At 37.1% G+C, this 16,799-nt stretch overlaps 1 protein-coding gene across 1 annotated transcript in view; it reads left to right on the forward strand.

The window, feature by feature from the left end:
- Window positions 1-16,799, forward strand: part of LOC124158873 (coiled-coil domain-containing protein 102A) — a 30,016-nt gene continuing 13,217 nt past the window's right edge. Inside the window, exons 1-8 of the mRNA XM_046534268.1 lie at window positions 1-106; window positions 425-545; window positions 2,634-2,744; window positions 3,941-4,437; window positions 10,067-10,289; window positions 12,035-12,391; window positions 14,252-14,448; window positions 15,974-16,051. Of these exons, the coding sequence (XP_046390224.1) occupies window positions 435-545; window positions 2,634-2,744; window positions 3,941-4,437; window positions 10,067-10,289; window positions 12,035-12,391; window positions 14,252-14,448; window positions 15,974-16,051 (1,574 nt within the window). The 5' untranslated portion in view covers window positions 1-106; window positions 425-434. The remainder of the gene's footprint in view (window positions 107-424; window positions 546-2,633; window positions 2,745-3,940; window positions 4,438-10,066; window positions 10,290-12,034; window positions 12,392-14,251; window positions 14,449-15,973; window positions 16,052-16,799) is intronic.

A 16,799-nucleotide genomic window follows, 5' to 3' on the forward strand; every position in this document is an offset into this window, starting at 1 on the left:
TGTCTACCCAGTTGCGTGGGTTGGGAAGATGCCGGTTTACTGACGTTTAATGGCAATAATTGATTCCTAGACCTACGTATATTTTCTATGGATGAAAAAATTGAGTGTACGTCCTACCTAAAAATTAAAATTACCTCTGAAAATGTGTTGTGGTTTCAACTGCGGTTGTGGAGTGGAAAGATAGGCCAGACGATTCCTCCTTAGTCTTGTAGAATTGTTTATTTTCTTTCCTCTCGATGCATGCATCGCCTGTTGTAATGGAACGGCTTAGCCGTAATAATATTTACTGCTGTCAATTATATTTTTCATCTTCAATGGCTGTCAATCAGCTAAAATGTTTTTGAAACCCTGATTTTGGTCGTTGATGGGAATCTATGTATTTGGTGCTCTCTGATGCGGATTTATCCTTCTATGTTCATATTAGGTGGAAGAAAATGGCCCAACCTGGTTCAAGTGGGACAGCTTCCCGGAGACATGCCAGAAGTGAACATGATTCAGTGTCAATTGCCTCAAGTAGATATGATGCTGACTTTGAAAGTAAAGAGGTTAGGATTTCTCTTTATCGTTGTGGTAATACCATTACCTGTTCGTGTTATAATGTAATGCAAATTTTCTATTTTTCCTTTCGTTGTATTGTTTAAATGATATGATTTTGGGTGTCGTTGATTTAAAAAATAAGAAAAAACTTAGATGGACCTCTTTTGCATACTATTTTATGGTGAAATTGTAGTATGTATTCCTGATTATCGTTACAATTTCGTGAAAGATGGAGTCGAGGTACCCGAGGCTACTCGAAAAAAATTCATATCAAAACGCCCAGAATATGGCTTCAATTTATTCAAACCATTCTTAATGTCTTCCGTGGCTCTCACCTCACTATTAAAGGTCTGACAGTTGACATTGGATTGAAAGTTATCGGTTAAATGCTAGTGCATCATATTGAGTGATTAAAGGTGATCTTTGAATCAAACACCTCTGAAACTCGTCGATTCTAATAATTATATCAGCTCATATGTTACATTGCAAGAAGGGGCCATGTACTGCACCCCATAGGTGATGTAATCCCCCATTTTTTAGTTACCTATAATTTATGTAGGAATCACTTATCATGAAATAGACACCCAGAAAACTTATTTTTTTAGTGATTTTAATTCAGTGTCTTTGAGATACAGTCTGGTAGCAATAAGAAGTGTATCACATTCCATTGCCCTCAACAGCCGGACAGGTGAAAGTAAGAGTAATTTATATCAATAGTGCCATTGATATCAAATGAATAGGGTGCACATACCTTACGTTGTCCATGTTCTGGTGTTTTTCTTGTAAGAATAGTATCAAAGATATGGGAAACCCAAACATTAGGTTTTCTTTGCCCTTCAACAGTGAAAAAGCTATAAATCTGTCAACTATGGGACTTGCGCTTCTTGGGTAGATGAAGTAGATAGCTGCTTAGATGGGTTGTCAAGAAAAACTGTTGAATGAGGTTTCTCTCTTGAAAGAGTCTCCCTCTTTTTTGGGGAATTTTAGCTTTCACCTCTAATTCCCTAATTCGTCTTTGATTAAATTTTCAAGACACATAGTTCCATCTCTGTCAATGTTTACCTTTTCACCCAAATCATAATGTACATCTGCATAGGTTGATGCTAACAAGCAAAAATTTCATTGGGTGTGGGTGTTATAGTATTGATAGCTGTGACAGTGGGCGTCACTCAGTATTTTGCTATGCTCTTTTCTTCTAACTTCCTGAACTCCCTTCTGTCGACTCCTTCCATCAACATTGTACAGACAGATAACTTCATCGCTCAAAGTCCCTTGAATATGGAGAGTATAGTCTTGACCTCAATAAATTGGCACTTGGCCGTTTAACAGTCAGCCAATCAGGGAAAGCCTTGGTTGCTGGTTGGATGAGATGCTGTCTGGTACCTCGCCAAGTGAAGGTGGCTACTTTTGTTAAGCTTATGTTACTATTCCCCTTTCTGAATGTGTGTCGATTATTTATATTTTATGCTAGAAACTGCTAGAATTTCCTAAACACTGGTTTTTATCATTTGCAATATCACATGATGTGGAGGCTTCCAAAAACATTAAATATATAATCAAGTGTTGCAATCAAACCTCAATAAATTGTCAGTTAAGTAATGTTTCCTTTTTAACTGTTGGATTATCTATGGTTATGGAATGGAATATCTATCTATTCCATAGACAGGTAGTTTAAAGGGGGAGGGGCACAGGAGGATGCCCCCCCCACCAGATGCTTCAAAAATAAGACAAGATTTTTAAAATGGTTATCATTACTTTCATTTTTTGTGTATTATGGAGCCTCAATTGTTTAATTTCATATTAATAACTTTCATATTAAAACAAAGAGAATATTCCATACAGTATGTGTTGTATGTTGTTTTTAATCTCAATTATGAGAGGACCATTTGCCTGTCAGGCCCTTGGGCCCCCACCCCTGGAAAAAATCCTGGATCCGCCCTTGATTCCATGCATGGCTAACCGTGTGAAACACATATTGCTCTCCTTTAGTAGGGGTTATTTAGTTGTGGGAGTTGAAGTCTGAAGATTGGAGAGTTTTTATGCTTGGCTTAGGATAGTGATTCATTTATTAATCCTGCTATCCTTTACTTGTCTAGGCCTTGCAGCAGAGGGAGCTGGAAGAAGCTAGAGCTAGAGCTGCCCAAATGGAAAAGACCATGCGCTGGTGGTCAGACTGCACTGCAAACTGGAGGGAGAAGTGGAGCAAAGTATGATTTATTTATTTTATTGTTACAGTAAAACCTCTTTACATCGTAATGGAAGGGACCAAAATTTGGGCAATTTGATGTATGGAGGTTCACTATAGAGAGGTTTCAGTGATAGGCACTACTGCCTTTTAAACCATTATATTTATGTGTTTAAACAAACATGCATTTAATTTGCATGTTTAGTGAACATGTATTTATTATTTAATAATTACAGAAAGTGAGCGCCATCGCATGTTTTTTGCCATGATTCGAGAAAAAACTATGTGATCTCTCTTAATTCAACAGTTGCTAAAATGATTGGGACAGTTGGATACCTTTTTTCTTAAAAATTTCTTTAAAAATTTCTTTGACCATATTGAAAGACTTTTGAGTGAAAGGGAAAAGACAATCTAAGTTGGTGAGAAATGTGCGCACTTTGCAAATCAAGGTTAAGAAATGAAATTAATTGCATTTCTTAACACCTTTATCCTTCTTGTAACCAGGGATGGCAAGTGAAACAAAATGAAAGTCAAAACCAGTAAAATTTCAATAGTTTGGTTCCTGGGAGGGAAATGTAGAAATGAAATGGATTTAAACCCAGGAAGCTAAACTCGGCGTCAAAATGAAATTGGAGTCAAAACTACTTTGGGTCGAAACTAAACTAAACCTCTTGGATGAAGCGAAACACAGATAATGTTTCACACTGGAGGGACCACGTCCTTCACCTTTGCATAGTTTAGTTTTAACCCACACACCCGAGTACAAAGTATGGTTGAATGAAGTAGAGGTTCGGCTTACCGCCATTAGATGTGTGGGGTACTCATATTTGACCACAAAGAGCAGAACCACAATGAACGTAAACTGACCATTTGATTTTTAAGCTCTTTGCTTCAACCTCTCACATAATGGGTCAAAACTATTCCCTCTTTTCCACCTCCACTTAACTTCTGGGATTGAAACTTAACTATGAGCAGCGGAGTTTCGATTAATTTAGTTTCGCTCCCGGGTGTTAAGTTTTGTCCCGGGTCAAAACTAAACTCCTTGGTGATTTTAATTTTGTGTGGGAACGAAACTAAACCCAGGCCTCATATTTTCGTTTCGCTCTGGGTCGAAACAAAACATTTCCGTTTCGTTTCACCTGCCATTCCTGCTTGTAACTGTGTGCTTGATATGTTTTAGGTTCTGACCTTCCTATTTCTCTAATCCCCCACCACCAGGTACGCAACGAACGCAACAAGGCTCGGGAGGAGAACAAGATCCTGCGCACAAAGCTGGAGGCAGCTCAGGAGGAGACGAATGCGTTCCGAAGGGGTCAGGCGGAGCTGGAGCAGGAGAAGGAGAGGCTGTTGAAAGAGGTGGAGCGGTTGAGGCAGGCACTGGTGCATATGCGCTCGCGGGATGCGGGAGGCTCAACGAGGACAAGCGGCGGGAGCAGTAGGCACCACGGCACACGCGGGCGCCGAAGCAATACGGGTGAGGCTGACGCTGCTGAGGAGTATGTGCTTCCCAGGATGGCCTCGGAGGAGGGATCGGAGGGTGGCGGTGAAGCCAAGTGCACGGACGTGATGCGAGGTGAAGTGGCGCCACCTGGGATGGAAGGTGGTGGGGACGTGTTTGCCGAAGGGCCCCTCTCACCCACCAAACGCACCCACGAGCGCTCTTCCAAGTCCCACTCCCGGAGCAGCCATCGTGTCGAATCCTCCAGGAGGAAAAAGTTAGTGGTGCTCATGGCTATTATTACGTGCCAGTTTTCATACTTGAAGAGTGTAAAATCAAAAGGATATTTACGCATACAGTGCCGACCATATCAATTGACATGGTCTCTGCCAATTCAGATTTGTGAGACCATTTCATTTGATGGGATTGATCCATTCGGCAAGTTTATGCATTCTTTCTCTACGCTATATTTCTCAGAATATATCTTAGTTATTAAGTGCCACCATAGCTGTGGGCATTAATGGGCTCTTCAACTGCGTGCAATCCATTTTTCAGCTTGATTGGAGTGAGAAAAATTTCCCTTTGACCAGAATTGAACAAATTGCCCGATGCCCAGCACTATTAACTTTAGTAAAATTTCTGTCAAAATTTTCCGTCAGATCCTGGGTGGTGGGCTCAGTCATTCTTTTTTTTCCTAATGCATTCTAAAAAATTGCCATTGATGGCCGTCAATTCAAATATTATTTCTAGGAGGTGCATTTCTTGATGAACCAAAAGCCTGTGCATAGATAGCACTCAATCTACTTCTGTATTCAGAGAGACTGAGAATGTGCTATTTCGTTTCCTGCTCCCGTGCTTAGCATGAGGTCTGAGGGAAGGACATGATACATGACATGATCCTGGGGAATTGTGGGTGCATTCAAGGGAAGTGAGCCGTCCAGCCATGGAATTTGCATATGGCATTGACGGCTCTGTTGACATTGAATTTGTGCACTTAGTCATTTTTTCCGAGGTGGTCTTTATACTGCAAGATGCTTGAGCACTCATTACTGATTGGTGGGAATTGATGGTTTTGCTAGATTACTAACAGTATGTTGCTAAACAATTTAAAAGTTCTTCATCGGCACTCTGTCAGGTGTTTCCAGACCAGGAGGCTGATGATATGCTAAGTAGTAGTCTGTTCCCATGTCTTTCATTTTTCTTGCTGGAATAAGCTCAAAAGGACTTAATAATCGCACAATGTGTGGTAATTGACAGAAAGGTTTAGTGTTTTTACTGAGAAAATTCATTATTTTTATCACGAAAATTTTTTTCCATAAATTTTTTCACTTAATATCGTTTAATATCAGTACATAAATAAATGGATTTTTTCCTTTTGTGCCAACGTAACTAGTAAGACATTTTTTGTTAGACATTGGCTGTATTCATTCGCTAGCAGTGACTCTTATTGGTAATCTTATAATTAAACGAGTCGATTGGGTGCTTGAATTCTTCAAGCGGGTAATTAGGAGGGTGGGAACATTGTTGTGTCACGTGTTGTCGAGCATTGTGTCCATAAGTGTTAAAAATATTCAAAAATTTGCCTGCCGGTTTTTGATAGGGTAAGACACTTAATTGTTTATTTTTAAAATTATTTGTTATTTTCAATATGATTTCATTTGACGGATAGTTCATTATTTGAATAGGCTAAGTTTAGCATTGAGACATAATTGGAATAAGGTTTTTAAAATTTCAAGACAGTGATGATTTTGTGGTTATTTTTCAACTCTTAAAGTTCAAAAGCGTTGTGATAAGCGAAACTTGAAAATGAAACGCAGATTCCTTAGATAAATATATAAAGATATACCACTCGCAAAACATATGTCCATAATGCAGTGTGTAAAATACTAAATTGTAACGATTCCCCAAATTTCTTTGGTACTAAAAAATAGTTATTCTCAAGATATTCAAATTTGAAAAAAATATCTTTGGCATATTTGCTATCATTATCGTATCGAATTATCAAGTATACTGACACGTGTATATAAAATTCGCTATCCTGTTCCAGTCTTCGATCATCAACCCTAAATTTCCTGGTCAACTATGTACGTGGATAGAAAATCCTGTATGTAATAACGATTCGATATATTTTAAGAAAAAGCATATTCAATATATATAGATCGTGAGACTACACGCAAAGCATATTTCCATTGGGCATTGTGAGGAAGACCAAGAGGTAACCATTCACCAAATTTCATTGGTCAAACGGATACACTAATCAAGTTATGCCAATTTAAATATTTGCTAAAATAATCAAATCGATTTTTCAATTATACTGACATCTGTACTGTTAAATCCGCAATGCTATTGGTTTAACTTCCAGTGTATGGGTATCTACTACATAATTCCTGGTCAACTATGTCCTTGGATGTAAAATCCTACATGTAATAGCAATTCGATATATTTTAAGAAAAAGTAAATTCGATTTATATAGAACGTGAGACTAAACAAAAAATATTTCAATTGGGCATTGTGAGGAATACCAAGATGTACCCATTTACCAAGTGTCATTGGTCCAACGTAAATACTAATCATGTTATGCCAATTCGCGTATTTGCTACAATTATGGAATCGATCTATCGATAAAACTGCAATCTGCACTGTAATATCCGCAATGCCGTGGATTTTAATTCCAGTTAATTGAAATCTTCTCTATATTTCCTGGTCAACTATGTCCTTGGATGTAAAATCCTATATGTTATAGCAATTCGATATATTTTAAGAAATAGCAGATTCGATATATATCGAACGTGAGACTAAACATAAACAATATTTCAATTGGGCATTGTGAGGAATCCCAAGATGTACCCATTCACAAAATGTCATTGGTGCAACGTATATACTAATCAAAATATGCTAATTTCAGCATTTGCTATAACTATCGAATCGATCTTTCGATTATAGTGACATCTGTACTGTAAAATCCGCAACAATATTGATTTTATTTCCACGATATGGTCATCTTCTATATAATTGCTGGTCAACAATGCCCGTGGGTGTAAAATCCTAAATGTTATAGCTATTCGATATAATTTGTGAAAAAGCAGATTCGATATGTATCGAATGTGAGACTACATGCAAAACATATTTCCATTGGGCAATGTGAGGAATACCAAGATGTACCCATTCACCAATTTTCATTGGTCCAACGTATTTACTAATCCAGTTATGCCAATTTGCGTATTTGCTAAAATAATCGATTCGATCTTTCGATTATACTGACATCTGTAATGTAAAATCCGCAATGACATTTTTTTAATATCCAGTCTATGGTCATCTTCTATATAATTGCTGGTCAACAATGCCCGTGGGTGTAAAATCCTATATGTTATAGCAATTCGATATATTTTAAGAAAAAGTAGATTCGATATATATCGAACGTGAGACTAAACATAAGCAATATTTCCGATGGGCAATGTGAGGAATACCAAGATGTACCCATTCACCAATTTTCATTGGTCCAACGTATTTACTAATCCAGTTATGCCAATTTGCGTATTTGCTAAAATAATCTATTCGATCTTTCGATTATACTGACATCTGTAATGTAAAATCCGCAATGATATTTTTTTTATATCCAGTCTATGGTCATCTACTATATAATTCCTGGTCAACAATGCCCGTGGGTGTAAAATCCTACATGTAATAGCAATTCGATATATTTTAAGAAAAAGTAAATTCGATATATATCGAATGTGAGACTACATGCAAAACTAATTTTCATTGGGCATTGTGAGGAATACAAAGATGTACCCATTCACCAAATTTCATTGGTCAAACGGAAACACTATTGAAGTTATGCCAATTAACGTATTTGCTTTAATAATCGAATCGATTTTTCGATCATACTGACATCTGTACTTTAAAATTCGCAATGTTTTTGGTTTAATTTCTGGTCTATGGGTATCTACTATATATTTCCTGGTCTACTATGTCCTTAGATGTAAAATCCTATATGCTATAGCAATTCGATATATTTTAAGAAAAAGTAGATTCGATATATATCGAGCGTGAGACTATATTCAAAACATATTTCCATTGCACATTGTGAGGAATACCATGATGTACCAATTCACTAAATTTCATTGGTCCAACGTATACACTTATCATTTTATGCCAATTTGCGTATTTGCTATAAAAATCGAATCGTACATTCGACTATACTGCCACCTGTATTGAAAAATTCGCATCCTATTGATAACCCCTCCATTCTATGGCCATACCCTTATCCCTCTCTTCTCTACTATCCCCGCTTTCAAAATTTCGCCTATGTTCTTATATTGGTGACGTATATAGGGCGATGCGTGTATTTCTTACGGGGACCTAATACAAAAAGATATAAATTCATATTGATATATCTTCGTTAGGAAACAATACTCATCTAAATAATTAATGTGTACGCATAATTCATTTCTTCCCTTACATATTGTTATAATTTTTATCCCCGTAACTATGTAAATAGGTCTGAAAAATGGCTCAATCGAATGCAACCTTTTATCGATCAAAACTTCGACTCTAATCGCTCGATCCGCTTGATTTAACTTTTGTCTGATGAATGACATTAGTGGTTGTATAGTGTATGACTTTCATGTTCAAAACTTGATTAACAAAAAAGTTATTAGCAATTAAAGCGTATCCAAGGAGATTGGTATCGATATAACTCGCACATGATTCGATCGAGCGAAATGGTCATCATTGCAAAAGTTGACCATTTTGATAAAAGTATTACCCTAAAAATTTCATTCATGTAGCTGGAACGGTTGCTATGATATTCAAGATTGTATGCTCCACAAAAAAATGGCGACAATGATTTTTCGCGTGCAGGACATTTTTCGGAATTTAATTATTAATTAACGAAGAGGGATACGGAGAAAGTGAGCTCAAGGGTAAGGGTTCGGAGAACCCTTTACGGTTTTTCTTGGAGATTCCACATTTTCATAAGGCACATGTCTCAACGCCGAAATCCGAGTTTGAAAATTCGCCCTTCACGACAATGTAAAATCGAAATCGTTTATTCCTCGGAATTGTTTCGACATATGAAAATTTCAAGATAGCCAAAAAATCAACCAAAAAATCCTCCACCAAATAAGTCAAGGAATTTGTCGTACGATTATTGCAAGTTGGTCAAAAAAAATCCTAAACTTTTTCCATAAGAAAAGCATAGAAAACGTTCAAAAAATAATAAAAAATACTAAATATCAATTGGTCGCCATGACAACCGTACCAAAAAATCGACCAAAAAATCTAGTTTATGTCCATTGAATACCATGTTCCTCAAGATTTTCAAAGTACAAAATAAAAGCGAAAATGTTTTAGTCCCATAAGGCTCCCATGTTAATTCAAGTCGATATATCTCGAAAACTAATCGACTTTTTCGAGTTTTCAGATTTTTTCTCCCGATGAATTTTTTTTTACTTTTGCGTCCAATAAGCCAAATACCCACACCTATCACAGTTTGGGCTGCGAATATTGATGAGTCAGTCAGTGGCATATCGATTTGCCATTATATATTAGCTTAACATTGAAACATTGATGCATTGACTTCGGGATAAATACAACACTGTAAATAAGCCAATTTTCTACTTCTCATGCAATAATAAATGAAGTAAGGAACAATAATTCAATAGGCATTAGCTGCAACAAGCTCATGTTATAGCCAATGATTTTTACAGGGATTTTCAGCACTCACTATTGCTCATTCTACCATACAGATCATTTAGCCTTATGTCTCGTTTTTTGTAACTTTTTTTTCCTCTTTTACTGTGTCAGTACCTTAATGTTTTGTGAGATGGGTTTTTATCAAAATGTTATTACTGTAAGTGCGTATACTGTAGCAGTTTTTCTCTTTATCTTCCTATGCGAACAAGAATTTCAGCGCTTGCTTCCAGGGAGGATTCTGGTGAGCATGGAAAAATATCTGCTGATGGCCAACATGCAGGCAAGACTCACCCTGAAGAGGACCTGTGGTCAGGTGGTGCGACAAGGAATGCTAAGGGAAATGAAAGACTAGATAGTGATAATGTAGGGGGCAGTGTTAACCTTTCCGTCGAATATGTGGATGAGCAGAGACTTGCAGAATTGAGGGCTGAAGTGAGTTTTAGTTGCATTGGACTTTGTCTCTTATTAGACTTCGATGGTTAGCTGTGACTTCTGGATTGATATCTCTAAAATCTCTCAGTACTGCAAAGATGAAGGTTGCGGATGTGTCACAGCATTTACCGTATTCCTCCGAATATAGTCCCCCCCCCCCTCTAATTTTGAGGCTTGAGTTTCAGGAAAAAATTTAAAAAATGGGTTTGAATATAGTCCCCCCTTTACTTTTACCATGGGCATTTTTGGAAAAAAATGGGGGACTATATTCAGACAAATATGGTATTTTTAATGTAAGACCGTAAGATTGCTTGTATTTTAAAGGTGAAAACCTCAAAAATTGTAAATGAAAGCAGGCTAGGCTTTAGTCCAGAAAAACACGAGAGCAATGTCATGCATGGCTGTATGGAGCCTTCTTTTCAGATTTATTATTTTTTTGCTCCTGTTTTGCTTAGTTAAAAATATTCTTAATAGTGAGTTTACCTTAATGAGGTGTCGTCAATTGGAGGGATCTTGTTTCTTGATGTTGTTTGATCTTCTATAAAATTTTTGGGGGAACTTAGTGGAAGATTTGAAAAACACATGTATGTATTGAAAAATTAATTGTCCTTCTCATGCTAATGCTTAAACATTGATGTTCCCTTCTGTGTCTACAGCATTGGGTCAGTTGCAATTGCTGATGCTACTGTTAAATATTTGAGGGCAATTTTTATTGGGAATCAAAGAAATTTCTCTTATCATGTCTGATTGCAATTCCATTTCCATCGATCATCAAGAAACTCATTTTACTACCAGCTTGTCTGAAAAAGTTTGAAAGGCAGTCTACAGCCCTACATAGTATTCAAAGTCACTGCATAAAATTCATCAAAAACTTGAAAATGACATAAAAACTCTGGATGAATCATCATGGTAATATTAATGGTAGAACAAAGAAACACAGTACAGTTCCACAAACTTTATGGTGCTGTCGACTAGTTTTGATGACTATAGCATCACTCTCATGACAAACAGGCTGTTTTTCTTAAGAATGATGCTATAGCCATCAAAACTAGTCGACAGCACCATAAATTTTGTGGAACCGTACTACATTCTTTTGTTCTACAATGAATACCTCCTTGTTCCTCCAAGTCATGCCAAAATCAGTTGATTTCATTCGTCATGTAGTACTTTTTGAAATGGTGTGTCACTCTCTAGACAAACATTTTGTTTGTCTTGAGAAAGTCACCATAGCTGTTGAAACTAGTCGACAGCACCAGAAAGTTCTGGAACTGTACTTTTCATTTTGTTCGTCCATGTATATCTCCTCACATGGGCTTACCCAGAATCAAAACTGGGGGGGGGGGGGGGGGGGAGGGGCAAAACTAACTGTGGTCATTCAAGTTGTAACTTTTTTGCACAGAAAAGGTTGATTAAACAAAAATTTTAAGGAAATTGTGGCAGCAATTTATCAGTTTTTATAATTATTTGCTTGTAAAAATAATGATTTTTATTTTAGTTACATATCTTATACTAATTATTACTATAATTTTTCTTCAAAAGGAAAATTTGTTCATAACTTTTGTTTTGAACTAAATTTATTTTCGCTTCTTGGGGGGGGGGGGGGGGGGAGGGGGAGCAGTTACCTCCCGCTGGGTATGCCCATGTGTCCTCATTCCACCAAGTCACACCAAAATCAGTTGATTTCATTCATCATGTAGTACTTTGTGAAAGTGTGCAGCTGGTGAAACCAATATTTGTTGTTGCAGTTGGAGAGGCTTCAAGTGGAGAACGCATCCGAGTGGGGGAGAAGGGAAAGACTGGAGTCTGACAAGCAGGCATTGGAGAGGGAAAACCGCCGGTTGCGTGCCGAGCTGCGAGACTTGCTTGAGCGGATGGAACGGATGGACAGTGGCCTGGGGAGTGTGGACACCAAGAGTGGTGAGAAGGAGAGGAGTAAGGATGGGTCTCGATCGACCAGGCATGGGACTTCGGTTGGGTCACCACCCTTCTCTACTGGCTCCTCCACCTCATCTTCCTCATCCACCTCGTCAGCAGCAGCCACTGCTGCAGCTCAAGCAGAAATGATCAAACAGCTGCAACAGGAAATTGCTGATAAAACAAAGGTTAGTCTACATTTTATATTGTCTACTCTTATTCATACAGATCCAGTGGCGCCGACTCCATGGGGCCTGAGGGGGCCCGAGCCCCCTCAAAAAATCGTTAGGGGTGTGGGGAAAAAATGTGCCAGGCTTGTCGATTTTTCCCGGAGTGTCCAGATATCGAGATTCGAGCTATCAGGGTTCTAATGTTGACCATAGGACTCTTCTAAAATGCTTAAAAACTTAAAAATCACCACTTATAAAATTTCCCGGGGCAAGATCCCCGGTTTGGGCCCCCCCAATATTTTTTGTAAGTCGGCATCCCTGTACAGATCCAGAAAAATAAGGTGTGCAGGTGTCTGAGGCTTTAGGGTGCAGGCCATGTATTTGCTTATTGACACAACTGTTATGACAGTTTACTGGGATATTCAGGGTTAAGCTATTGTCTTATTCAGGGGAAGATTCCAGTGGGAAAGGGGGCAAAAATGTTCTACAACAAATATACTCACAGTCGCAGTCCTAAAGCCTGAGGTGTCATCTGAATGCCTCCATGGAAACCTCCTTGTGTTAAACTATGAGGTGTGTGGTTGCATCTGTCGTATTCAGATCCCTAACTGTTGTCACCATTAAGAATCCTTGGCAAATTAGTAAGAAAAATACATCTTCAATATCCAGAAAATCGTACGTATATCACAATAGGGAACTTGTGTCCTTTTTTTGTTTGTTTCTGGCAAATAGATAATTATTTTTCCAATTTAATGTAAAAAATCGCACATAAATTAGAGCTTTCCTTCGTGAGATATCAATTGTCTGAACAGAAAATTGAAAGCTTGCAAAAGTCACCTACCGTTTTGCTTGTGGATCCCCAATGATGTCAACTTTGCCTTACCATAGCCTGCAGCAGTCTGCTTCTAGGCTATCCACGTGCCAGAACAGGAGATTTAAGTGAACAAATTCTACATGCAACAGAGCAAACCTCTTATGCTTAGCTATGTATGTATTCATGTAATATGGTATGTAGCTGAAACTATGGTGATATTCAGCAATATCATCACAAAAAAATTTATATCTGAACATTTCATCCCATGTTCACTTTGCTGTTAGTGTTGAACATTCTTAAATGGATATCATTGCAAATAGCTGTGGCATTTGAGTTGGTGGTAGAAATGATGATTTGTACAGTCCCAGACAGAAAAATCTTACCACATAGGAGCAGAAAACTTTTGAAGTCTTGAATTGACACTTAATTGGCGACACCTTTGAACCAAATAAAATAAGGAAGTTGCTTGCTAATGGATTATTTCCCGAGGATTGTGTTTCTGAATCAATTCCATCGGAATTAAATTAATATTTAGTGACATTAATGAAAAAGGTACCATAAAGAAGTGTAAAAATTAATGCAAAACACTATTATCAGTTCTTGATCACCTGTCAAGCAGTAAATTATATAGGAGCGAGTAGAAGTAGGGAAAAGAGTGTAGATTCATGGAATTGGTGATATTTAAATAAAGTTAGTTTTTGCTTTTCCTGGGAACATAAGATAGAGTGATTATGATTGACCTTTGATGTGGGGGTGAAATGTGTGTAACTTGCGAGGGAATTCTGAAACTTTTTGGATTGCCATTTAAAATTTGTGCCTTATGTATATTTTCAGATTTTGTGTGTTCATGATTTAGCGAGAAATATTCTTGTTTTACGTTGTAAGTGAAAAATATCATTTTGGTTGGTATAAAAAAACTGCAATTTTAACATAAGATATTTATAAATTAAGCCATGAAAGCCTTGAATAAAGCAAGAGTTTTATATTTTGACTTTTTTTGTGCATTGGAAAAGTAATTCATTGAAAAGAGGTCTCACAATCCAGTATATGTTCTCTATTTATAGGAGTTGGAAGAGCTAAAAATTGCTCATTCTAAACTGAAAGCTGTAGTTCGTGAGCGCTCTACAGAGGCTGCTCATGGTGCTAGAAGAGCAGAACAATATGAGGCAGAAGTGAAGCGACTCAGGGTACGAGTGGATGAGCTGAGAAAGGAGTTGGCAGCTGCTGAAGAAGAAGTTGATGCAGCTACAAACAACATTAGGTAATGTTGACTTGCAATTTAAAAGTATAGAAGTTTTTAAAACTTGGGAAAACCTTCCATTGTTTAGGTCATTCCATTATTTAGATTTTAGGATTATCAATCTTTCAGTATATTGTTCGATTTACATATACAGAAGATTCCGGTTAATTGGGACATATCGGGACTTTTGCACTCTGCCCCAATTAAGCGGCTGCCCCAATTAGGCGAACTATACTGTGTATGGGCATAAACAAATGTTGAAATGATAGAAAGAAGACTAAAGAATGTTTACAATGCAACATAAGTTTATTAAACTATTAATCAGCGAGTTAAGTTAATTTATTAACATTTTTAAGAATTATAACAATTTAGTGAAAAATATTTTTTGCAGCCTCGGGCGACGCTGAATGAATGTCTTATACTAAGTCCTATTAAAGAAAAGTCCTATCCTCTTGCGGATAGTATAACAACAAGAGCTTTCAAATATAGGGCAAGAATAGGAGCATTTGTGAAAAATAAGAGTAAATCAAAGGAGGAAAATATAAAAAATAGTATTCAGAAAACAAAAAAATTTTAATTAAGTCACGAGTATAGAGTCTATGTCGCCGACTCATGGCCCAATAAAGCGGCATGCTGTCCCAATTAAGCGGAGAATACTTTGGGATATTCCTCTATTGGGTTCTGTTCTTCAAGATCTGCCCCAATTAAGCGGCTGCCCCCAGTAACCGGTGGACCCACTAAACGGAATCTACTGTACATATTATGAGAAATATGAGTGAAAGTTTGGATTTTCCTTTCTTCATTACTACATTACCACCTTACTAACCTGGATAATAAGGAGTTTATGGTAGGATGCAAGTTTGGTGCTGACCAGATGTGTTATTGCCTGTGCAAAAATTGAAAGTTCCATTTCACTAACAAATTTGTCATTAAAATATACTGTTACAAAAAATTGTCCTTTTCATCCATCTATCTATCCCCACAACCTTTGTATTGATCTTTTCGCGTAGGAATTGTCTATCCCAGATCATTTTTTGTGCATGTATTCAATAATTGCGTGGGATGTAGCTTTCAAATGCCATGTAAATTATGGATTTATGTAGTCTTGTTTTTATAATTTTTCCAGTCACTCACTATTGAGTTACAACTACATATGTTATAGATACGATATCACTTCAAATTAAATGCATCATTATTACCTGTTGGCTACATTGTTGAGAGAGGTCCAATACTATGTGGAGTCTGTCAAAATTTTGTTATGATATATTGGGATATTTGGAACAGATTGTTATTCTTTTCAATGTTTTAGATGCAATTTGATGCTTTTTTGACGTTGTTTTGCATAAAATAATTCTGATTGATTTCATTTGTTTTCAGGATTGAAAAATAATGTGCAAATAATGCCCAATATATGTATCAATACTTAACTTCTTCTGTGAAAGATTTTGTCCATAATATATTTAAAAAATAAGTGTTCTGGGGTATGTGCTTGGATTGCTAATGTTAAAGCCTTTTCAGCGTGATTTAAAAATACTTCATGTTGCAGGAAGCTGAAAAGGTCGAATGAGGATCTTCAAGAGCAGATGGAGAATATGCAAGTTCAAATAGAACACCTTCAGTCTAGGTAAGCATGTTTGATCTCTTTGGTCGGTTTTTCTCAATGTTGATTTGTGTGCATGTGCACATCTTATTTGATGAGAGAAACTTGTGCTGTGTATTTATTGGGGTCTGTGGGGGCATATTTTATAGAATGAACATCATGCAATGTTTCCACTTCAAATTAAATGCATCATTATAACCTGTTAACTACATTGTTGAGAAAGGTCCAATGTTGCACATAGTGAATACTTGAGCTTTTTCTGGGTGTGATTGGTGTGTGCATTTATTCTGTTTAATGCATTCAGGAGATGAAGCATCTCAAATTAACTAAAAGTGAATCTGAGATACATTTATTGCTATTTGCTGTACTGTTAATAGGTCTTATTCACCAAATATCTTAGCCAATTCAATTGGTATTTGCGAATATTTTTCCTGATATTGGTATTTTACCTGAATGGACCTCAGGTGAATACCAATAATGATAGGAAAATGAAAAAAGAAATGAAAAAACATGCACTTTAAGGATATACTTTAGATTAAGTCAATTTGGGCATTATAAACTACAGTTGAGGACCTCAAATCCAGAATCCAGAAATGTGGAAAACCAGAAATGTGGAACGTTTGAAAATTCCTCTGCGTAGTGTTGCGACTTGCCACCTCATGGTACCACTCCTTGTTCTGTTCTGTTCTAGGAAGTTAGCACACGCTATGAACATACGTTAACAACCTAGGCAGAGACACGTAGGGATCTCAAATATCGAACACTAGAGCCT

Source organism: Ischnura elegans, chromosome 5, assembly GCF_921293095.1.
Source record: "Ischnura elegans chromosome 5, ioIscEleg1.1, whole genome shotgun sequence".
Lineage (NCBI taxonomy): Eukaryota > Metazoa > Arthropoda > Insecta > Odonata > Coenagrionidae > Ischnura > Ischnura elegans.